The following is a 22,881-nucleotide window of genomic DNA, read 5'->3' on the forward strand; positions in this document are numbered from 1 at the left end:
CATAGGAGGAAGTTATGGAGGTGGTGGGTCCATTTCTGGAGGCTCTGGAAGCTCTGGTCATGGTGGATCGAGCTACGGCAGTGGAGGGTCCATCTGTGGAGGAGGAGGCAGCTCTGGAGGAAGCTCTGGTGGTAGAAGAGGGTCCATATCGGGTGAAGGTGGAAGCTCAGGTCATGGCGGATCGACCTATGGCAGTGGAGGGTCCATCTGTGGAGGAGGAGGAGGCTCTGGAGGAGGCTCTAGCTCTGGAGGGAGCTGTGGCAGGAGAGGGTCCATTTCTGGAGGCTCTGGAAGCTCAGGTCACGGTGGATCGAGCTACGGCAGTGGAGGGTCCATTTGTGGAGGAGGGGGCTCTGGAGGCAGCTCTGGTAGTAGAAGAGGGTCCATATCAGGTGAAGGTGGAAGCTCAGGTCATGGCGGATCGAGCTACGGCAGTGGAGGGTCCATCTGTGGAGGAGGAGGAGGCTCTGGAGGAGGCTCTAGCTCTGGAGGGAGCTGTGGCAGGAGAGGGTCCATTTCTGGAGGCTCTGGAAGCTCAGGTCACGGTGGATCAAGCTATGGCAGTGGAGGGTCCATCTGTGGAGGAGGAGGAGGCTCTGGCTCTGGCATAGGAGGAAGTTATGGAGGTGGTGGGTCCATTTCTGGAGGCTCTGGAAGCTCTGGTCATGGTGGATCGAGCTATGGAAGTGGAGGGTCCATCTGTGGAGGAGGAGGCAGCTCTGGAGGAAGCTCTGGTGGTAGAAGAGGGTCCATTTCTGGAGGCTCCGGAAGCTCAGGTCATGGTGGATCGAGCTATGGCAGTGGAGGGTCCATCTGTGGAGGAGGAGGAGGAGGCAGCTCAGGTTCTGGAGGATGTTATGGAGGCAGTGGGTCCATTTCTGGAGGCTCTGGGAGCTCAGGTCATAGTGGATCGAGCTGTGGCAGTGGAGGGTCCATCTGTGGAGGAGGTGGAGGCTCTGGAGGAGGCTCTAGCTCTGGAGGCAATTGTGGTAGGAGAGGCTCCATGTCTGGAGGTTGTGGTAGTTCAGGATACGGTTCCTGTACAGCTGCTGGTGGGGAAGGTTTTCATTGTGAGATATCCACCTCTGGGGATTCCTTCAGTTCTGTCCATGAAGGGTATAGCTCTAGTGCTCTGGGGTCAAGATCTGGGGACCTTTCTCATTCTGGCCGCATTGGGTCTGGCTTTGGCCATAGGAGCAGCTCCGGGGAGGAGGAATATCTGTGATGCATTTCAGGTTGTGGAGGACTTGAATGGTTTGGTCCTGAGGATGGGGCTGGGAATTGGACTGATGGAGGGTGGCCTGCTCGCGGGGGGGGATGCTTGTCTGTCTGGGGATTTGGTCAGGGACCCAGCCTTCTTCCAGAGAACCCTACCACCATAACATCTGCCTGCAAAAATCTGCAAGGGTATTGCCTTTGTTTTGGAGGCCCAGCACCCTGTCACCACTGGTCTGGCCACGTCACCTGCAACCCTGGGTGCTCTTCTGCCTGCACCGAGTGCTGTAACCTGCTCACCACGGACTCACCTCTGTTTTACGTCTGTATTGTGATGTTTGCTATTGTTTCTGTAGACTTTCTTTGTATTGCTCTGAGCCCTTCCACTGAGGCCGTTTGGGACCTTTTTCTTTGGGAACTAAAAGCTTGAAACCCTCCTCGGTGTGTGTGTGTATGTGTTGGTCTATTCGGGGCACACCCTGATGTGCACGAGAGGTGCAAACCTGGGGGTACAAACCCGTAAGAAATCTCACCTTCTGGCACGGCTGAGGACCTCGTTGTCCCCGTGCCTTCTAAATATTGCCCTCTACAGGTGCGAGCCAGCTCCTGCTAGCGGGGAGCGTTGGACTGGGCGCAGGAGCACCACCACGGCCGGGTGGGGATGCTCAGGGTGCGCTCGATGCCACCACCTGGTGGGAGAAAGGAGCTGGGCCAGAGCTGTGCGGAGATGCCCCTCGGGCGCCATCCTGGGCGATGGAGCTTGGGGCTGCAGCCCTCTGCCGTGCAGAGGTGGCAGGAACAAAAGGTTCCTTCCCTTGCTTTACTTTGGCAAAAGGTGTGACGTTGGGCACGGCACCATTGTAGCACCATGAGAATTATGGGCCTCCTGTTCTCGCTGCTGGGCCTCTTTCCAAAATTCCTGGCGGTTAGAGGATTGACGAGCTGTGATTGCCCTGGTAGCTGTTCCCCTTGCTGCTTCCTCAGTGCTCACAAACACGTACAGCCACCTCTGTTCAGGGGCACACGGAGTGCCACCAACCAGAAGGAAGTGGGCAGATCTGGTGGGTTTTAAGCCCAGAGTGCCCCCACGAGCAGATGGTGTGCACACGTGCTGCCTCTGGTGGTATCCTCTGTCCTCTGTGGAGCTGGGGCCATCAGGGACACCAGGACTGTGGGGGGGGGGTGTGTCAGGGGTGAGGCTGGTCCAGACAGAGGAACATTTTGCTACATCTGGGAGCACACAAAAACCTGAGTTTGTGAGTTTTGCTCATCAAAGCATGTGCAGGAGAAGAAAACTTTCCAAAGCAGGAGCTGTAACCCTGTAGGCTCCAAACACATCGAGGGAGCAGGACCCAATGCTCACCCTGCCTCCCTGGAAGGCTCAGCCTCTCTTCACTGGGTGGAGTGGGTGAGCTCGCCACCTGCGTGGTGTGGGAGGACATGGGTGTCCCAATGCTCACCCCTGGGTGCAGCAATGGTCTTCAGTGGGAGGCTGGGGAGGGCCCAGCTGGAAGCACAAAATGGGTGCAGAGCAGCCGGTGCAGCTCCGGGCCAAGTGTCCTCCTTGTGGGCTCCGATCCTGCTCTTCCAGCTGGGGCTGCCATGGACTCTGCCTGCATTTAAGCGGGCGGTGAGGCAACCAGGGCTTCAATCACTGTTGCTCCTCGGCGTGTGGGTGTAATTGATAGTGCTGTCAAGAACCTGCAATTAAGCTGGTTGTCTTTCCAGCTACTGCATACCATCGATTGTCTCCCTTGCTGGGCTAAGGGCAAACTGTTCCAGTGCAGAGCATTTGCAAATAATGAGGTACGAGAAAACCTTGGGCACCAGCTGCTCCAGGAGCTGGAATACCAGCAAGGTTTCTGGTAACCCGTTTTGCTTTTCATCAGCCTTCTTGCGAAAGGTGGTGAAAAAGCCCTCCACTGAAATGAGGAAGTGAGAAAAATAATTTAAAAAATCCCTGCAAAGCCCAGAGAAGAGATGAGCAATTGAAATGCTTTTTTTTTTTTTTTTTTTTTTCCTTCTCCAATTGAAACATATAAACATTTAATTGACAAAAAAAAAAAAAAAAAAAAAAAGCCAACCAAAAGTTACGGATTAAGATGGCATAATAGCAGGGGAAAACCTTTCATTTCAAGCCCTCTGAAATGAAACCATTTGCCTTTCTGTTTTGAAAGAGGCTTTGGAAAGAAGCCACCAGGACAGAGATGTAATCCTGGCCCCACCTCTGAGGCATTGTGAGGCTCTCAGCAAATATATTAAACGTATCAGCCTTTTCTTCCCCAGCTGTCAAGCAACCCTAATAAATCATTTTTATTTGCCTTGAGGTATCCCAAGAGTTTTAATTACAAGCTCAAGTATAAAGAATAGTAACAGAGAGCAGCCATACAGCGGCCCTATTAATAAGGTACATGTTTTTACCTTGTACTGGTTGCTGGTGCATTCATAGTCTTCCCACCAGGGCTAAGCTTGCCGCTGTTCCCAATTAAATGGTTAACGAGCATCCAGGTAACAGCTTTGTGGCTAAGTCTCCTATCTAGGATATTTGTCATCTTCCAGGAAGTCTCATTTTGGGGGGTCTTTTATAAAATCTGGGCTAAAAACTTAATGAGAAGTTAGAGCTGCTCTAATTTATGCTTCCAAAAGCTGGTCATCTAAGCCTGAGCTTGTCAGCTTAGACTTTTGTTGGAGTTGACGGAGAAGAGAGAGGCTGCTAGTGAGCAGCCTCAGCACAGGGATGGTGTCAGGAGGGCTGTTTGTAAAAATAAATATTTCACCCTTCTGTACCAATTGGTGTGTCCCATTCTCTGTGTTTCCCAGATTCCAGGTGTGGGGCTGCCTGTGGCTGGTGGACACGTGCTGTCTTTGCCTTTGGGTGAGATGCCTCGGAGACTCCCAAGGGAGTGACTGGGGAAAGAATAGATAATGCAAGGATCAGTTTTAATTTGCCGTTCAGCAGAACATTCCTCTACAGAGTTTCTTGGACAGAGTGGGAGATACTCTTAAGGGTATGTCCTTCTTGCTAAGCTGTAATTTATGGAAGGAGGGAGGACAAGCTGAAAAAAAAAATCCTTACAAAACCCAGCACACAGTGTCCTCCAAGCTTGGAATGCAAGCAAAGCAATTCAAAAGCAGCACAATTCCATAGGATTTCACAAATGTTCAGTGTTATGCATTGTTTTGCATATTTAAACCTACAAATTGCTGCCAGGCAAGGCAAACCCCATGAAAACCCCAAATTATTCATCTGCATCAACCAAGCCCCACTTCTGGGATGTGTATAAAGGAGGCGCTCAGGGATGTCAGAGCAGAGGGGCCCCTTTTTGAGCTGCTCTCCTCCAGCAGCCCCACATCCCTGATCCTCTCCCCCGCCACGTCTGCCAGCATGAGCCAGCAGCTGTCAGCAGGGAGGTGTCTTCATGGGAGGAATTTCTCAGCATCTTCTGCTGTGAGTGGCGTGAGCTGCTGTCGGAGCAGCACCTTCCCCTCTGCTGCCCCACTGGGAAGAGGGCACAGAGCCTGGAGCAGCCAAAGCCTCCGTGATGTTGGGGGCTGGAAATGGATTTCTGCTGGCCACTGCCTGGCACAGGCAGGCTGTGGAGGGTGGGGGCGCAGGGGCGTCCACGCCTGTAGTGAAAGGGGGGGTCAGGGGAGTGCCTTCATCTGCAGAAGTGAAGGTATTCGTGCAGTGCACGTCAACGAGAGCCTGCTGCAGCCTCTTGATGTGAAGATCGACCCTGAAATGCAGCACATCAGAAGGCAGGAGCAAGAGCAGCTGAAGAGTCTCAACAACCAGTTTGCCTGCTTGATTGACAAGGTGAGAGCTGAGGCGAGATTAAAGGAATGATGGGCTTTAAGTATAAAGGAACCCTTTTTTGTGCTCAGGTCTTTGATTCCTCTCCTTTTCCTGTCCCATTACGTGGCCCTGATGCTGGTTTTAGCATGCATGGCTCCAGCACCATGAGATGCAAGTGCAGATCTAGCTGATAATGTTATTTTAACCTGATTATTTATGTGTTGACAAGCTGCAACTGTATGCATTATTAATAGCTGAAGCGAGCTGTTCTTCCAAGGTACCTTGCTGTGCTTCTGCACTCTTGCCCTCTCTGCACAGATAGACTTTGTAAAGTTGTGTTGTCGACAGCCAAAGGATGATTTCTGCTACCAGCCAGTTGGCCTACAAAGGTGTTTAAATACCCCATAACCACAAAGTCTGTGGGGCTTCCTTGGAGACTGGGAGAGCAGCACACCCTGTTTTGCTCTTGGATTCTTGGGTTATGAAGGTTGCAATGCTCCCCTTTTGCCCTCTCGTCCCCTTCGAACCATAATGAGCCCCTGGAGCATTAACTCAGAAGAGAAGTCCCCTTGTTCCCGCCACCTTCATCTGGTCCCTTTTTGATGCACCAAAGCGTGTGCCCAACGAGGGTGGCTTTGCCTTCTGAATGCAGGTGCAGCATCTGGAGCAGCAGAACAGGCTGCTGGCCACCAAATGGAACCTCCTCCAAAAGCAGGTCCTGCCATCACAGAAGAACTTCAGGCAGGTCTTCGACAACTTCATCTGCAGCCTGCAGAGGCGGCTGGACTCGCTGCTGCATGAGAGGGAGAGGATGGAGCCTGAGCTGAACAACACAGAGAAGCTAGTTGAAGAGTTCAAATGCAAGTAAGTTCATGGGGCAGGGAGCTAGACAGATTTTTCTAATGGACTTCTATACATATCAACAGACTTCTCTCTAACAAAAGGCTGAGGTCCAAAGGCACCCTGAGCCCTAAATACCCAGGATGCTGGAAGATCTCCAGCATCAGCATGACCCAGCAACCAGTCCCTTCTCTTCCCCAACAGATACGAGCAGGAAGCCAGCAGACGCACAGCTGCTGAGAACGAGTTCGTGTTACTGAAGAAGGTAAGGAATTGGGATGAATGGAAGCGTTGGATTCAGACATCCGAAAAGTTTCCTCTGTTTTGCCATAATATTTTGAGAATATTATAAGTCATTGGACAATTATGGATTCAGAAAAATATGCTGCAGAGTATTGCCAGGGAGCATAAGAACTCAGCAATATTGTATAAGCCTCTGGCACCCCTCAGAGGTGAACAACTACATCTCCTAAACAAAATTTCCTATACTAAAAACTCAGTAAAGTTACTTAGGTCTCCATGTAGCCACCATTTTGACTTCTAAATGTCTGGGAACTCTTTTAGGATGCGGACTGTGTCTATCTGACCAAGGCAAAGCTGGAAGCAAAGCTGGAAACCCTAAAGCAGGAGACAGAGTTCCTGAAGTGTGTGTCGGCTCAGGTATGGATGCTCCTCTCCCATTCTTGTTGATGGCAGCTATTCTTACCAGCCACTCCTTGTTTACACTGATTTAGTCCCAGTTAAACCAATCCATCAGGGTCGCTAGGAGAGGCAGCGGGAATAAAGAAGATCTCCAAAAGCCCCAAACCCTCAAGCTGCATGCATGGCCAACTCTAGCCACAACTCATGGGCTGTGGCTCCAGACAAACTCTCAGGGGTGGTATTACGGCCACTGGGCTGCGAGATAGGAAACCCAGTGCTCACAGCCACTTCATATGGCTTCTAGGAAATTGCTGAGCTGGAGACAAGCCTCTGTGATACCTCCATTGTTGTGAAAATGGACAACAGCCGAGGTCTGGACATGGAGGGCATCCTCAGGAGCGTTGAGCGCTGGTATGAGGATGCAGCTCAGAAAAGCAAGACAGAGTTGGATGCGTTGTACAGAACTAGGGTAAGTTGCAGCAAACAGTAACATGTCCTTCATGTAGCTGTCAGAAGGCAGCAGTTCAGAGGCAAGGATTTCTTTCATTCTGTCTTGACTACGTAACTTATGGACCTAGTTTTCTGTTCTGCTAAACTTGGCAGAGTCTCCAAGTCAGGGGAACATCCCCAAAGCAATAGCATGAGGACTTTTCTAAAGTTAGTCTACTTTACTTTGGAAACAGAGGCAAGGCTCCTCTGTTGCCTATGCTACCAGTATTGATTGCCAGCTCTCTCTTGTCTTTCTGTCAGTACCAAGAGCTTGAGGAGGCAAAGAGGAGTCATTGCAGTCAACTCAAGTCCCACCAGCAACACATTGAAGAGCTGAGTTTTGCAATCCAGAGGTGGCAATGTGACCTTGAAAACATGAAGAAGCAGGTATCGTGGGCCATATTTAATCACTGAATCTCCTAGGTGGGATATAGCAAGTCTGGTTTTCTACATCTCTTGCATTTATTTTGTCTTTGCTGAATAGCAGTGCCTCACACTGGTCCCACTACTCTAGAGAAGATCTTAGCCCTGTGGAGCAGGGAAAAAGGGTAATCTGCTGTGCTGCCCTGTTTTCTGCTGGATCATTTTGATTATCGAAAAAAAAAAAAAATCGCCATATTAGCTCATTGGATTTACTACAGCACACAGACAATTGCTCCAGCAAGAATTCTGGCAGGAGACAATGCTTCTGACATAGGTTCAAAGCATTCAGTAAGTAGGGTAGAATTATGAATCACCAGTAATTCACCACCCATTGGAACTAGTATAATTTTCAGACCATCTGATTCATTATATATTTTATAACGGGAAGTAATGGAAAACCTTAATTATCAGTTCCAATTAGAGCTATTAGAAGTATTAGTATCCTCAAAACAAGGCTTAACACAGCCTCACAGTACAGAGATCTATTCTGTAGTGTTTCAGAACTGAGATTTGATTTTGGAAATATTTGCCTTCCCTAAAAGCAACATCGATACTTCATTTCAAAAGAAGACAGAATTTCTCTTTTATAGGAAAATATGGAAGACATTGGGCAGGGAAAGTGAGAAATTCTGTGTCTCCGATACAGGTGTTCTCTCTGCAAACATCAGTTAAGGATACTGAGCAGCGTGGGGACTGTGCCCTGAAGGATGCACAGAAGAAGCACACGGAGCTGCAGAATGCCCTCCAGAAGGCCAAGGGTGAGCTGTCTTGCATGCTGCGGGGTTATCAGGAGCTGCTGAACGTCAAGCTGGCCCTGGACATTGAGATTGCAACCTATAAGACTTTACTGGAGGGTGAAGAGAGCAGGTGGGTACCTCTGCAACAGTGTGCGTGCAGTGCTCAGTTTCGGGACACTTCAGCAGAGACACGGAGACTGGAAAATGCTAGAAATGCTAGTTATATGACAGATAACCTTCTGACTTTCTTCCCCTTCAGGATACGCATTTGGAGCCCCATGAGAGTATGTAAGTAAGCTCGAGGTTTTCTGTTTTCCTTATGACATTAAAAAAGCCAGTGCTGGTTTGCAGCGGGGTGCAGAAAGGCTGCACTATCCCCATGGGAAGTGCTCCCCGAGTGATTCAGCCTGTGTTTTCCCATAACAGCGATCACCACACCTTGCAACAGATCCTCTGGCTCCAAAGCCAGCCCGGGCTGTGGACCTGGTCTGCAGTGCAGAAGACACGGGTCCTTCTGTGGTGCTGGGAGAGCATCCCAGCCGGGAGATGCTGCAGCTTGCCATGGGGGTTTCACCTCGAGAAGCGCCGCCAGCTCTGCAGGGAGGTGCTGGGTCTCTGGTGCTCCCAGCTGTGGCTGCTTCCCCAGGAGTAGCTCTGGATGTGGGGGCCATTCATGCCAGAGCTCGGCCCCCATGGGTGCTGATGGGCTCTGCAAAGGGGCTGGCAGGCGGTCTGGGGAGAGCTGCGGAGCTGCGCAGAGCTCAGGAAACCCGGCTTGCTCACAGGTGGTGCACTGGCCACAGAAGGGGATCCCAGTTGGGCCTCTGTGCCCCAGGAATACCTGCATCTGAGCACCCGCTCTGCTAGGCAGGATAAGCAGGAGGCAAGAGCTAAAGCAGAAAAACACAGCCCTGTTCCACCTGCAGCAGCAAAATGTCCCCCACCCCACCTTACACGAGGGGAAGAGGCATCCTGGGTAGAAGAACATTAGGAAACCACATCAGAGGAATTCCACCAGGATCGCATCAAAAAATAGATGCTTAACACATATACTTCTTGCTTAATGCTGCTTCTTTAAAGGTCTGGAGGTTGGATTGGGGCACTTGTCATCTTATCACTCAATTCCCACTTCCCACCAGCCTTATCTTCCCTTTTTTTTCCTGATTAAGCCTTCGCTTTCTATGAAACAAGTTGAGATATTTAATTCAAAACCTTTCCATAAATTGCCTCTGGAGTTTTCCTGGAAATGAGCCTGTGGGACTCTCCATTTCATCAAAGTCTGCCCGACATAATTTTAGACGAGTTGGCGGAGTTGTGCTGGTGGCGCGGGGTCACGGAGGGGAGGGGCAGGACTCCAGGGGCTCTTTGTTCGCTGTCTTGGAGCTGATGGGTCATCCATATTCAGGCAGGCAAGTCATAAAGGAAATCTCAATTAAAAAAAAAAAGATACATTTCACCTTCTGTAGTCAGCAAAGAGTAATTGCATTGCTTGTGCTTCTATTAGCTTCCTTCCTTAGCGTCCTGACAGGCGGTCTGTGCTTTGACATCCGCATGAATTACAGCACCCTCGCTTCTACCTTGGTGACTACAGAGCTCTGCACTTTTTGCTCTTTTTTTTTTTTTTTTTTCCCAATAAAGTGCATGGAGACGAATGTTTTGTTGCTTGGGTTTTAGCATTTCCCAAGACTACAGAAAAGCCCAGTTCAGGCGTATATGTTGATTAGAAGCCTGAACAGCTAAGCCGAGGTAGCAGGGCTGTCCAGAGAGTGTTGTGCAGCACCGACTTTGCTTGGAGTAAATTACAGAAACCTTTTAAAGTCAGGTTATTTATGCCAATTTGCAGCAAATTTGGCTCCTTCCCAATGCTATTCAATGGGTGTTACAAGATTCACAGAGAACTCATCTCAGTTGCTTTGCATTTTTATAGCATGTCTACTACAGAGGTGTGATGATAAAACACATTTTATAGCTGTTCAAAAGCTTCTGCAATAGGGTCATTATAGGAAAGAACTCAGGAATATGCTTGGTCGCTTTTTTTTTCAGCATCATTTTGAAAATCCTATGACTACCAGTTTAGGATTTCAAAACTGATCAGAGGGAGACATTTTGTTGTTCGCTTGAGCAGATTAAAAAAGAAGCCAACAAATTGGTGCCATAAACCAACCACAAAGGACTAAACTGTTTTGCGATTGAACTGATGAAAGCTAACTAGCAGAGCAAAGAAATGAACCATGTAGGTGCCAGCCAGGCAGATACGTGTTTTACAAAAGGGGGAATCCAGAGGGAAGGTCTTTTCTATCGGAAGCAATTATCGTGATTCAGAACTGGAAGAGCTTTCTCTCCCTCCGTAATTCCTGTGTGATAAGATGCCCTTTCCCAATCATATACAAAGAGAACAATCAGGAATACAAAAGAAAACAGTCATGATCTTTAATGAAGAAAACCACAGGAAAGATTTGACAACAAAAGAAAATGGAGCAGTTGTAAATATTCATTAAGAGGGGTTTAAGTATCTCAAAAAGGTTACGGTGTTTCCACTGAAAACAGGTGGTTCTGTCATAAGAGAAGAATAAGAGAGGTGACACAGAATTAGTGTTGCTTTCTCACCTCCAGCCTCCCCCCTCACCATTTCAAGGTTCTGATCTGATAAGTTAATTTAGGAAGTACTTTTCTTTAAAGCCGTGACCAGCCTCTCTGAACATCAGTGCTTCATGAATCAGCCGGGCGCTTCATCAGGAATTCAGCAGCACATCACAAAGCTACACGAATCAAGTCAAACAAGGGCTTGGGCATTAGTGCCTTAGCATAACAAAAGGCAGAGGTATCTCCTGCCACCTGAACATGCTTCCCAGGAGGACCTGGCCCAGCCTCTGTGGGCAATTCTTCCTCTGCAGGGCTCAAAGAATCCCTCCTGCCCAAGCAAACAGCTTCAGTGGTAAGGGAGAAGAGTTCCTCCAGCTTTACAGGGAGGCTGCCGTAGCCTAGTAATAGCCGCAATGTTTTCCTTTCCTTTTCTGATCTTATTGCTTTAACAGGCAGTGTGATTCCATCCCATTCAAGGGCCTGGGTTCCCATACATCCCACACTTATTTCCACTGTGCAGTTCTGTGGGAGGAAGACATCAGCGTGGAAAAAGATCAAACCAATCCTTTGCTTTGTTGGGAGCCTCAGAGTTACAGGTGCTAATCACCACGCGGAGATATGACATACGTGTACAGCAGGAACCGAGCAGATCTAGGGAGCGTGTGATGTTGTGTACTCTCATTAAGACTTCAAAGGTGCTGAAGAAATTCGGCGCCCAAAGGGTGGGACTAATTTTGCCTAACTTTAACCATCCAGAAGTTGGGCGCCTGGTCTGGTTGTCTGGTTGTCTAGACTGCCTCTGGTAGTCAATAAAGAGCGAGGCAAGTGCCTCCAGAGGCTGCTTCCTCCCACCTATCCTAGCTGCCTATTTTAGGATGTGATGAATCACCGTCTGGAGATGCCTATCTCCTTACATTAGCCATAGAGGGAGTCTCAAAGATGAAATTAGAATACGCGGCCAGTTTGATGGCTGAAGTTGGGAGGGAGGCAAATCCAGGCCCAGTGTTTGATGAATTTTATGAGGAACATCCTTTGAAAATCCCAGCCTCGACTTCTGACATAGAGCAGACAGAGGCTAATGAGAGGAAAAAATACATTACCACACTGAATTCTCATGGATGACCTTGGCTTTAGGATACAAGAAGATGAGGATGCACTAACCAAATCAATTCTTTAACACCTTGTGAATGTCATGGACAAGAGTCTATATAGTCCATGAAGCTGTGCGTGTGTAAAAATGCATATTACAACCCAATCTTATGCCTATCAAATGCTGTTATTGCCATTGTCCTATCTGAATGCAAGGAGTTTTCTATGGCTGTCTATAATTACAGAGATGGAGCATGGTTCTTTGAGACTATCGCATAAAATATATTTTAAGAGCTAGTTGAGATTCATCTCCAGAGGCAACAAACAAATTAGTGAACTTCACATGTTCTCATAATGAATTCCATTTTCAGCAGCACATACAGGGAGAAGAACGCTGACAAAGGGAGAGATTGCTAGTCGTTAAAATGATTCATTCAACCCCTCATCAAAATATTTTTCTTCTTTCCTTCCTCTGTCCCCCCTTCTCCCTTAAAAAAGAAGTAAGTATGATGAATTACCTTTTCTTAAAAAATGCAATTTTTGCTTCTCCCATTTCTCATGTCCTTACTCACAACAAGTTGTTGGTTCCTGAGATCTTACGTGTCAACAGATGAAACACTCGATGTTCCTTGGAAAGACCTAGAAGACATTAAGTGAACCTCCTGCAATGCTGCCTTCTCAGCGTGGCTCATGAGCAACAGCAGGAGTTTGGCCAACACCAACATTTTTCTCAATACTGGACAAATCTCTTACCTTGCGTGAAGCTGGCAGCACTGGTGAGAAGTTTTGGAAGTGGGGCTGATGCAGCGCAGTTGGTTCACAGACGTCTAATTGCAGTCTGTGATAAGTTCCAGGTGTCCCTCACGCAGCCGACGTGTATAATGGGGTGCAGAAAGGGAGCGGCAGCACAGCAGCTCCCAGCCCGACTTCTGATTCAGGACGCAGCCTTGCCATGTAGAATGCATGGCAGCTCTAGCTGAGTGAGAGAGCGAAACAATTGCCTTTTGTACTGTTCTTTGGATTCAAATGTGCATTTCACTTCCGATCAACCTTTGTTTAGAATTTAAAAGATTGTAGAAGTTACAAGCTTTAGCTTGAAGTCTCCCGTATTTGCCAGCAGTATGTTTTAACTGATATTGCCAATTGTGCTGGCAACCCAGCATGAACTATGAGCCTAAAATATTACAGACAAAGGTGTAATCTGAAAGTCATGCTATAAACATGTTGAATTATTCCAGTTGTATAAGGCAAGAGCATCAGTTTACGCAACTAATTTATACCACCAGACCCTCAAACTCATGTAAGTTGCAATTATGCGTTCAATTAATAGCCTCGTGAATCTCAGCGTTGTAGTCACGTCTTATGGCTTTCTGAGTTTCGATGCGTGTATCCTTTTCAGAGAGCTTGATATTAGAAGGCTTAACATTTTAAGGAGGTTTAGCGTTGGTTTTGTGATTTGCAATGAAAATGCCTTTGGAGGGGGGTTAAAGAGGGTGAGGGAACATGGCTACTGGCTGCCTCCAGATACCCTCACATCTATAGGCAGCAGCAGCCTTCTTGGAGCTCAGATCCCCTTTGGTGAGGAAGGGCTGAGGGCTATCAGTTGTGTGCACGGTAATGTCTTGTCTCCCAAGGGCTTTATCCCCAAAGAGCTGGAAAAGCCCGGTTGCTCTGACTTTCTGAGGTTCAGTTTGTTGAAGAGCCAGAGATGGTTGTTTCAGTGTCTCACCTCCCTGGGCTGGTGATTAGGAGAGAGGGATTCTCTGGCCAATGTGAGTCAAAGCCATCTCAGGTGTCCGTCTAATCTACTCATTAAGGCTTCCTCTGTTGATGGAGAAAGACCAATGCCTGTGGAGAGTGAATCACGCCAGTTCCCCCAGACACCGGCCCAGGGGCTGTTGTCTCTCTCTGAGTGCATCCCCATTGAGTCAAGGACGTGCCTGGCAAAGTCACCCATCCTTCAGCTGTCGCTTCTTGAATGTGGTGGATCTCACCAGCCTGAAACACGCGGCCAATCATTTTTTGCTACCTGCAGGTACTGCCAGAAGATGAAGCAAAAGGTCTCTGACGTCCAGATGGGTAGGAACTTCCACATAGCAAGGGACAAAGATTTAACCATGTCAAATGGACCTCGGGTTAAGAATTTGCAGCACTGCTTGAGTGAAAAACATCACTGGGATGTCACAGGACATAAATCTAGTGGCCAACGGAAATGTGCCTCAGTTTCTGGATGAATCTGCTCTGTTTTGGTGGTGTTTTGTGGTGGTAAGTGAAGGTTGGTGTGAAATGCTGCAAGGGAAGTTTTTCTGGGGGGGGCACTCTGAGTCCTTGCATATGAATCCAAACCCATAACTCAGTAAATTTACCAGTGTTTTAGGCATCATAGCACTACTTCCATTGTTTTTTTTCATGGCTGATTTCTTTTTTGTTGTTATTACTTTTCCACACCCAAAATGAGCCTGGTGAGAGAAAAAAGGAGAGATTGTGAAATTAACCCCACAAAGTGCAAGTCTGCAAAATATGCCATCATACACAAAACCCCATGAGACACAAAACCCCAAACGACACACTGCAAACAAATCACAAAGAGTTTCTTCAAAAATGTTTGCTAAACTATAATTAGCGTAAGTTAGGGGAGCACTTCAAACCGTAATGTATTCTAAGCCAACTTGCAAACAGAGCACTTTTAGATTCCTTTTTATTTCCTCAGTAGTTAGTATTTGCTGGGCTGTTTTGCATTTTGAGGAGCATTCATTGCTGCCAGGCAAACCAAACCCTTAAGCGCTTTAAATTAATGTCCTGATCCTATCAAGGCCAGCTTCCCAAATATATATAAGGGGTAGCGTCAAGGTGTCACTGCAGCGGGATCTCCGTTCCTCTCCTGCAGCAGAGCTTCCCCCGAACCTCCACATTCCACCTCCACGGGAGCCGCGATGAGCAGACAGGCGCCCACGGTGAGGTCCGTGCTGGGACGGAGAGGTTTCAGCTCAGCCTCGGAGATCTGCGGCCGAAGCTTCGCCGCCTCCGCCTGCCAACCTGCCCGCTGCGGGGCTGGCGCCTACAGCAGCAGGAGCGTCTGCAACCTGGGTGGAAGCAGGAGAATTTCCTATGTGAACGGGGTCTGTGGTACTGGATGTTTCGGAGACTTCGGCTTCGGAGGTGTAGGCTACGGTGGTGTCGGAGGAAGGGTCGGCCTTTGTGGCCCCAGGGGATACAGCATCATCAGAGGCTACCCTGATCGCAAGGCTGATGGCATCCAAGGAATCTGCATCGACGAGCGGCTCCTGAAGCCCCTCTGCGTTGGGGTCGACCCGCTGGAGCATGAAATACGCTGCCAGGAGAAGGAGCAGATAAAGACCCTCAACACCCAGTTTGCCTGCTTCATTGACAAGGTGAGTGCAAGGCTGCTCCCTACCCACGTTTCTCAGTGGAAAAACAAGGGGAAACAACCCAAATCCTCCCCAAAACACCAGTCTTGCCTGTGCCCTGTGCTACGGAGCTGGGTCCCTGCAAGGGTCCAGATCCCACCGAGTTGTGTTTGTTCAGACCAGCATCTCCACTGCTGGAGGTAGGCTCACTTCAGCCTGAGTATTTGCTGGGGTCAGTCCCATCTGTGGCAGCACCGGACTTCCTGAAGTTGTCCCCTCTCTGGATGGCCTCAGTCCAAGGCTGATTTCTTGTTGCAGCCTTGTTCTGCCTCAGAAGTTAGAGCTCAGATGGGCTCATCTTTCTGTCCTGTGTTAGAGTCTCTTTTCCCCTTTGTCTTTACGTGGAGTGGCTGTTCCAAAACTGTTCCTGAAGGCAGAGAAAGCTGATCTTGATTCAGGCACCCAAATGTTAGATGTTTAAGGCTGAGCTGCCATGGTAGAATCCCTCTGTAGGGAAGAGACAAACAGGTCCCTCCAGCTGGGGACGTTGTCTCGTCCTACAGCACATCAGAGGCAGCTTCTGGAGGAGCTTCATTTGCAGTCATCAGTGAGAAATGGAGTTAGCAGAGATTCAGACATGTGACTTCTAGATTCCTAAATAGGGGCTGGATTTCATGATAATTTCATGAATATTATGGCATATTGCCCCACACTTTCCTAAGGTCCTATTCGTATGCCTGCAGGACCAGCTCTGGTTTCAAAGTGGGGGCAGACAGTTAAATCAGGTGTGGGTTATTGCCTTCCCTTCTTTCTTTGAAGAACTGCTGCTTTTTGGCCCTCAGGTCCGCTTCCTGGAGCAGCAGAACAAGGTGCTGGAGACCAAATGGGGCCTCCTGCAGCAGTACGTACTACCGAAGAAAGGGAAGAACCTCGAGCTGTACTTTGAGAACTACATCTGCGACCTGCGGAAGCGCCTGGACTGCTTGCTGTGCGAAAAGCAAAAGCTGGGCAGTGAAGAGTGTGCCACGAGCCAGCTGGTGGAGGAGTTCAAGTGCAAGTAAGGGCCCTCGGGTCTCCTGCTGCTGCTGGCGCTGCTCTCCTGCAGGCAACCGCTCCCAGCCCAGTGGCGCAGCCCCTTCGGGGATGGTGCATTCTTCTGCCTCGCTTGCAGGCTCTTTGCATTGGTAATATCATGACGAGGCTTCTAATCTATGGTTGGCCTAATGCTTGGTTTCCAGACACTGCTCTTCCAGCGCCTGATGAGATCCTCTGGGCAAGCGAAGGCTGTTATTGCTCATGGTGGCTGCTGTCTGTGTTTGAGTGTTGCTTGCCTCAGCCATTTTCTTCTCCTTTTCCAACAGATATGAAGAGGAAATCAACAGGCGTACAACTGTAGAGAACGAGTTTGTAGCACTGAAAAAGGTGAGAAGCACAGAATAAATGGGTTGTTATACCTCTAACGAGCTTATTTGGTGTAAAGCATGGCTGAAATAATGCACTGCTAGCAAACGCCTGGCAGAAGTGAGCAGGAAGAGGGAGGCCTGTAAAGAAGCACAGTCAGAAACAGAGACAATGGGAGTAGAAAGCAAGAATAATATACCCTCAAAGTCCACATCATCAGCACTACTACAATAGTTTTCTTAGCCCAAACACGTTCTTAAATTGTCACGGGAGGGTGTATTCGTGGAAGGGGTCAGAGTGGGAGAGGCTGCACTGGCACACTTGATGTTAAAGAGGCTGGTTATTTCCTGATGGTCTCTTTACATCCTTTATACTTGGACATCAGAAAAGGAGAAATCATTTGAACAATATTAAAAAATTATGTTTATGCACTCATTAGTCAATTCTGAGTTTGTAGCTAAGTCCTAAGTAATAAATAAACTAACCCTGTAAGTCATGTTGGAATGGCTTTGTTTTCCTTGAGGAGACAGTGGGGCATCTTGACTCATCCTCTCACACCTTTCTGCTCTTGAGATCTTGTTGAAACATGCATCTCTTTTATTGGGGCTGCTTCTGTCTTCTCTGAGCTTCCCCAATGTTTCAGCGAGATTGGGCTGGAGCGCATCTCATCTCTTTCAGGACGCAGACTGTATCTTCTTGAACAAGGAAGAGCTGGAGGTGAAGGTGGATCTGCTAAGAAGGCAGCTGGAGCTGCTGAAATGTGTGTTTGAGGAGGTGAGTTCCTCTGGTTTGTCCCCAGAGCCAGTGCTGCCTCACCCTTTGGGTGCCCCCAACTTCTACAGCTCCCAGTCCCTCTTGGACCGCTCTCATCCCAACCCCTGAATACTTGAAAGCGCAGAACTACAAGGTCAATGTAATATTAGCATGATTATGTTGGAGGTAGGGTGGTTCCCCCTCTCTTAATGCAGCTCCAGGTATGAACTGTCTGTCCTAACTCTACCCCTGAGAAAAGAGATGCGTCTGTCTCGTTACTCCGGATTGCAGCTGGCTGATTAGAGCTCAAGAAACTCCCAGCTTAATCCTGTCATTAACATCACTAAAGCAGCTGAAGATGACAGGATACCAGGGGTTAAGTCACCCGCATTCCTTGCCCTTGATGTGGACAGAATTGCTGCAGGTCAGCACGTAGGTCAGCAGCTGACGTGCTCATCCAGCAGGGAGGATTTTCTGCTGAGCCAGCCAAAGGGACATTTCTTGACTCGTGCCCATAGCTGGGCAGTGTGACTCTTTGTTCCCTCCCTCCCTCCCTCCAAAGTCTGAGTACTGCCAACAGCTAACATTGCTAAGAGCTGCCATTCCCCACTGTGTAGGAACGAGCTCAGGTAGATCGTCAGTTATGTGACACCTCGGTCATCGTGAAAATGGACAACAACCGAGACCTGGACATGGAAAGCATCATTAAGAATGTGGAGTGCTGGTACCAAGAAATAGCCCAGAAGAGCAAAGAAGAAGTGGATGCTTTCTACCAAACCAGGGTGAGTACGAAGCAACCTGGGTGTCTGACAGCAGCTCAGGGGGCTGCAGGTCAGAAATGTCAACTGTCCTGGTTTTGGTTTCCAGTTTCAGGAGCTTCAGGATAAAAGGGGCAAGTACTGTGACGATCTGCAGAGCAACAAGTGTGAGATTTCAGAACTAACCCGGATGATACAGAAGTTGCAGTGTGAGCTGGAGAATGTGAAGAAGCAGGTAGGTGAGGCCTGGAGGTGCTGTTGGCAGAAAGGGCAATGCCTTGGAGGACCGATGAGACACAGGGGAAGATGATGCATCGGCCTTTAGTAGTCGTAAAACCTGCTTTAGGCTAAGTCCCAAATCCAGCCTTCAGTGGTGACCAGCGCTGAAATGAAACAGGGAGAAATTTGGGAGCTAAGCAGTCTTTTAAAAATGGAGTTGTTTTAGTCATGCATTGTACAACGTAGTAGAAAAATGGACTGGGAGAAGAGACCCCTCCAGGGAAGCTGGTGTCTTTCCCTGTTTGCAATTGGAAGAGCTGATTAATCCAGATGCAGATTACCCAAGGATTAGGAAGCAGAGCCCCAAACACACCTGCACTGTCATCCTCTCCTCTGACAGGTCTCCTGCCTGCAAACCTCCATCTGTGATGTTGAGCAGCGTGGGGACTGTGCCCTGAAAGATGCACGGGAGAAGCATGTTGAGCTGCAGAACGCCCTCCAGAAGGCCAAGGACGAGCTGGCTTGCATGCTGCGGGATTACCAGGAGCTGCTGAACGTCAAGCTGGCCCTGGACATTGAGATTGCAACCTATAAGACTTTACTGGAGGGTGAAGAGAGCAGGTGGGTGGCCAAGGGTTTGTCCTTTTCCTCCTGGATATTGCAACTACAGGCCAGATGATTCCAGCTCCTAAGTGAAGTTAGCAGCTCCAGGATCCTGCCAGCTCACAGAAACTGGGGCTGGAGAGATGGCTGGAGGCCATACAGGCCACCCTTGTGCCAGCAAAAACAGTTCCTGTCCTAGGGATAGTCAGACGTGTTGCAACAAGGGATTAGGAGACAAGTGGGCTGGATGTGTGGTTGGAAGTTATGAGTAACGTCAAGTTTCTAGATGTGCATGCAACTGGTTAATGGGATAACATGCATTTCTCTTCTTTCCCCTAACAGGATATGTGTGGGGAACCCGGTGAGCGTGTGTAAGTAACCTGAAGATTTACAGCCTTGAGGGTTTCTCATGGTAGGAAGGGCACTTTACGGAACAGCAGTGTTCCATAAATCCTGGCTCCCTCCTCCTTTGTCTCCCTTTCCAGTCCAGCCCAGGCTGTTAGGAAAAAGCTTTTGTCCCAGAAACCTCAAATGCCTCCGAATTTCCAGAAAATCATCATTTGGATGGAGGGGGGGAAGGTCAAATTCATGCCCCTTTTCTCCTCTTGGAGGTGACAGCAAGCTGTCCTGGCCAGCCCAGCAGGCAACGGGCTGGTGTGCGTTGGGTCTGGGCAAGAACAAGCCTCCAGCCTGGAAAGCAGCGTGGGAGGTAGGAGGATCTGCGAGGGCTGTGCGGGGACCTGGGGGAGGAGGAGGAAGGAGCAGGGGCTCAGGCTGGTTGGATCAGTGCAGCGCCGATCAGGTTTGGTTGGTTCTGTCCCTCATGAAATGACTTGCCTCTGAGCGTCTTCCAGCTCCAAATAATTAATCCCATGGGCTGTCTTGCAGCTGTGGTCAGCAGCGGCTACAATATCCCTGAAGACTGCGGGATGCTGGCTGCGAACGCAGCCGCGTGTGGCTACGGCTCCCTGGGGAGGCGGTCCGGACGCCACAGCTCCCAGAACGGAGGGTTCAGCTCCCGGAGTGCTGGAATCCATCCCAAGAGAGTCATGAGCTCGGTGGCGAAGCAGTGTGTCCCAGAGGTGTACTGCCAAGCTGGGGGAGTCAGCTGCAAAAATGGGGGATTCAGCTCCCGGAGCGGCGGGTACCCGGCCCGCACCGTCATCAGCACGGGAAACCCGGGCTTGAATGCCAGGATGGGGGCTTGCCAAGCCGGTGGTGTGGTCAGCTTTGGAAACCAAGGCTGTGTCATCAGGCAGCTGGGGGGCTCCCCAGTCGTTGTTGCAAATGGCCCCGAAGTGGTGGGGTGCAACAATGGTGTGGTGGGGAATTTTGGGGTTGTCAGAGACCCCTGTGTTGTTCCGTAGGAACATCCACAGGGGTGGCACAGCCAGGACCATCAGAGCTCAGTTCCTATCACTGAGATGATGCAGAATTGTTTCTCTGCCCACAAATAGCACCATTGTCACCAAGTCCATTCCCAAACTCATTAGCATCAGACATACACTCCATCAGGTAACGTTTTCAGAGTCCCCAACCCTAAAGTCACATCTAGCAAGCTTCTGCAGCAGGTGCTCAACATGGTGTTGTTTCCCTGAGTTTATACTGCCTAGGTTAGTGCAGCTTTTAGGTTTTGTTTGTTCCACTGCCTTCCCTCCCTGGCTTTCCCATAACGAGCAGATTCATTAGTGATGTTCTTCCTTACAAGACACTTCTTCTTACAGCACCTCCCAAAGCATTTCAGAAAAGAGCGTGATGGTTTAACTTTCCCAGGAGGCACTGCAAAGCGCATGTTCCTTTTCTTGTCAAAAAATAAACCCTGAGCTGCCAATCTGAGCTTAAATTTTAAACAGGGCAATTGCAACTTTCAAAGCACCTGCTATTTACACTGCAGCCATAGGCTTTTTGTGGAATTTGCTTACAGATGAACACGTAGTACTTTCATTTGCTTCTGCATGTTAGGGGTGGCTAGTTCAAAGCGTGCTGATTTTTAGAAGAGCTCACCCCCATCCCCACCCCTGAAACACCAAGGAAGTTCCAAGGCTTCTGAGTCTGACATCTTTTACTCACGTAAACTGAGCTTCCTTCATTGACTGCTCAAAATTCCCAGCTTTCCACTGTGCCTTCAATAAACTGCATTGAAAGTATGTGTTTTGTCCCTGATTTTTTCCATAGCTGGTGTTTAATGAAAGTACAAAGTGGGGAAAGAAGTGCTCTTTTGCTGTCTGTGTGTCCATGGGCAAAGAAAGGGCCAAACTGATCTCTGGATTCTCTGCAGAGAGCTTGGGGCATGGTGGGACTCAGATGCCAGGACTCCAGTGGTGTTTATTCTATTTACCTCCTTAATGACATTGCCCTTAGGTATTTTATAGCCCAAGGTGCCCTTTGCTTAAGTACCAACTGATCTCAAAGCTTGCAAGGATCCCCCCAAATGCTTCTGAGCATTGCACAGCCTCCTGCATGACAAGGGTGCCAGCCCAAAGCTTCACTCCCCACCACGACCTCCTCCTGCTTGCTCCTCCCAGGTCACCGCATGGAACGAGGTCAGATGCCCGTGCTGACCTTGTCCTACGTGGGCTCAGTGGGACTGCAATCAGGGCTGTGCTCTGCCAGATCCGTATCTATTCCAGATATAAACTACCTCTGCTCCAGTGGCACTAGGGCTGACAAAGGGTGACGCTGCCCCATATGGTTCAGAGGCAAAGGGACGAGTTCTAAGCTCTCAGCTGTAACGGGGTGGGATTGACTTTGTCTCAGTTCTGAAGTCTCCCACGCAGAGCTCATGCGAGCTGGTTGCTGGGGGCTCATTTCATGGAAAGAAACCAACATTTCCATTGGGTGATTCATCTGACCAAACACAGACGCCTAATTTAGCATGAAATGCATCAAGCGCTAGACTCTACTGACTGCATCAATTAGCTCTCTTCTGGCTCTACAGGCAGCCTGGGGCAGGGGTATTAGCGCAAATGGAGACATCGCCATGCAAGACGCCTGCATACACTCAGACGAATACACCCTGCCTGTCATCCCTGGGATTTGCAGACACTATTATCACACTGAATTTCTTCCTGTCTCCAGCACATGAAGAATTACAGGTCACATGGCGCCACTGATCTCTGTGCTCTCACGGGGCACAATTCTAATAGCAACAAAAAAAAAAAAAAAAAAAAAAAAAAAAAAAGGCAAAAATTAAAGACTGATGCAAAGAAAAAAGATAAGTGCCTTTGAGGAAGGGCATGAGCTGTCAGTTCCTTGCTAAAAGTGGAAAATGTCTCATCTAAGCTTGGCCACTTGACAGACCCAGGTTAGGTGGGATGGACAGCCCACCATCCAAGCCCCAGTCTCTAGCGCGGAAACACAGTTCGGTGGTTTATCTGAAGTGGCTAAGATTAGATGAGACAGAGCCCACCTCATCAGCTAGTTTTGCATCTGGGCATAATGTATTCACTACTGCGTGCTTGCAAATGCAATTTGGAAGGAAGGCCAGCCCAACGCCTCGAGCCCCTGCTGAGATGCTAGGCAGCTCCAGGGTCCTCCTTGGGGCACTTGTGATCCACAGCCAGAGAGACTCTGCTCAGCCTTCTTTTGGAGGCTGAGTGGAGGCCACTGTGTTATCCGGGGCTTTCCCCTCATGGCCACGACAGGGATGAGGCCAAGGTTTGGTATCCCCTGACAGCAAGGCCAAGGAAGAGGCAAGAGCCTGGGATATTGGGGAGCAAAGGGCAGCGCCCCCCCCCCCCCCCCCCCCGCTGCACCTCTCTCTGGCTTCAGGGGCGAACAGGAGCCTAAACCTGTTCAAAACCCTGACGTCAGCCAGGGTGACTTCTCCCAGCTCAACCAAGGAATCAGTAGGCGACTGCCTAATTGCAACAGGAGAATAATTACCTTTTAGTGGACTGAATAATAGTGAGAAGAAAGGAAGGTGATACTGCCTCTTCCAGAAGACGGGCAGCACCGCTCCCCCT

General features: G+C 49.2%; 2 protein-coding genes across 2 annotated transcripts; both read left to right on the plus strand.

Annotated features, from left to right (window-relative positions):
• Positions 1-620: 620 nt before the first annotated feature.
• Positions 621-14,048, plus strand: LOC116499832 (keratin, type II cytoskeletal 4-like). The gene is made up of 10 exons (XM_032204683.1): positions 621-693; positions 777-807; positions 4,885-5,032; positions 5,664-5,875; positions 6,056-6,116; positions 6,416-6,511; positions 6,798-6,962; positions 7,244-7,369; positions 8,052-8,272; positions 13,850-14,048. The coding sequence occupies exons 1-10, from the start codon at positions 621-623 to the stop codon at positions 14,046-14,048; spliced, it is 1,332 nt and encodes a 443-aa protein (XP_032060574.1).
• Positions 14,049-14,747: 699 nt separating this feature from the next.
• On the plus strand, positions 14,748-20,283 carry LOC116499890 (keratin, type II cytoskeletal 4-like). The gene is made up of 9 exons (XM_032204740.1): positions 14,748-15,206; positions 16,025-16,239; positions 16,544-16,604; positions 17,262-17,357; positions 17,954-18,118; positions 18,204-18,329; positions 18,714-18,934; positions 19,259-19,287; positions 19,805-20,283. The coding sequence occupies exons 1-9, from the start codon at positions 14,748-14,750 to the stop codon at positions 20,281-20,283; spliced, it is 1,851 nt and encodes a 616-aa protein (XP_032060631.1).
• Positions 20,284-22,881: the final 2,598 nt, after the last annotated feature.

This window comes from Aythya fuligula, chromosome 29 (assembly GCF_009819795.1).
Source record: "Aythya fuligula isolate bAytFul2 chromosome 29, bAytFul2.pri, whole genome shotgun sequence".
In the NCBI taxonomy this organism is placed as follows: Eukaryota; Metazoa; Chordata; class Aves; order Anseriformes; family Anatidae; genus Aythya; species Aythya fuligula.

Excerpts from the sequence above, each read along its gene's own strand:
- LOC116499832 (XM_032204683.1), top strand. The coding sequence starts at position 621 with ATGGAGGTGGTGGGTCCATTTCTGGAGGCTCTGGAAGCTCTGGTCATG. Across the intron at positions 6,512-6,797 it reads TGAAGTGTGTGTCGGCTCAG|GAAATTGCTGAGCTGGAGAC; the intron begins GTATGGATGCTC and ends TATGGCTTCTAG. Across the intron at positions 7,370-8,051 it reads TTGAAAACATGAAGAAGCAG|GTGTTCTCTCTGCAAACATC; the intron begins GTATCGTGGGCC and ends TCTCCGATACAG.
- LOC116499890 (XM_032204740.1), top strand. The coding sequence starts at position 14,748 with ATGAGCAGACAGGCGCCCACGGTGAGGTCCGTGCTGGGACGGAGAGGT. Across the intron at positions 18,119-18,203 it reads ATGCTTTCTACCAAACCAGG|TTTCAGGAGCTTCAGGATAA; the intron begins GTGAGTACGAAG and ends TTTGGTTTCCAG. Across the intron at positions 18,935-19,258 it reads CTGGAGGGTGAAGAGAGCAG|GATATGTGTGGGGAACCCGG; the intron begins GTGGGTGGCCAA and ends TTCCCCTAACAG.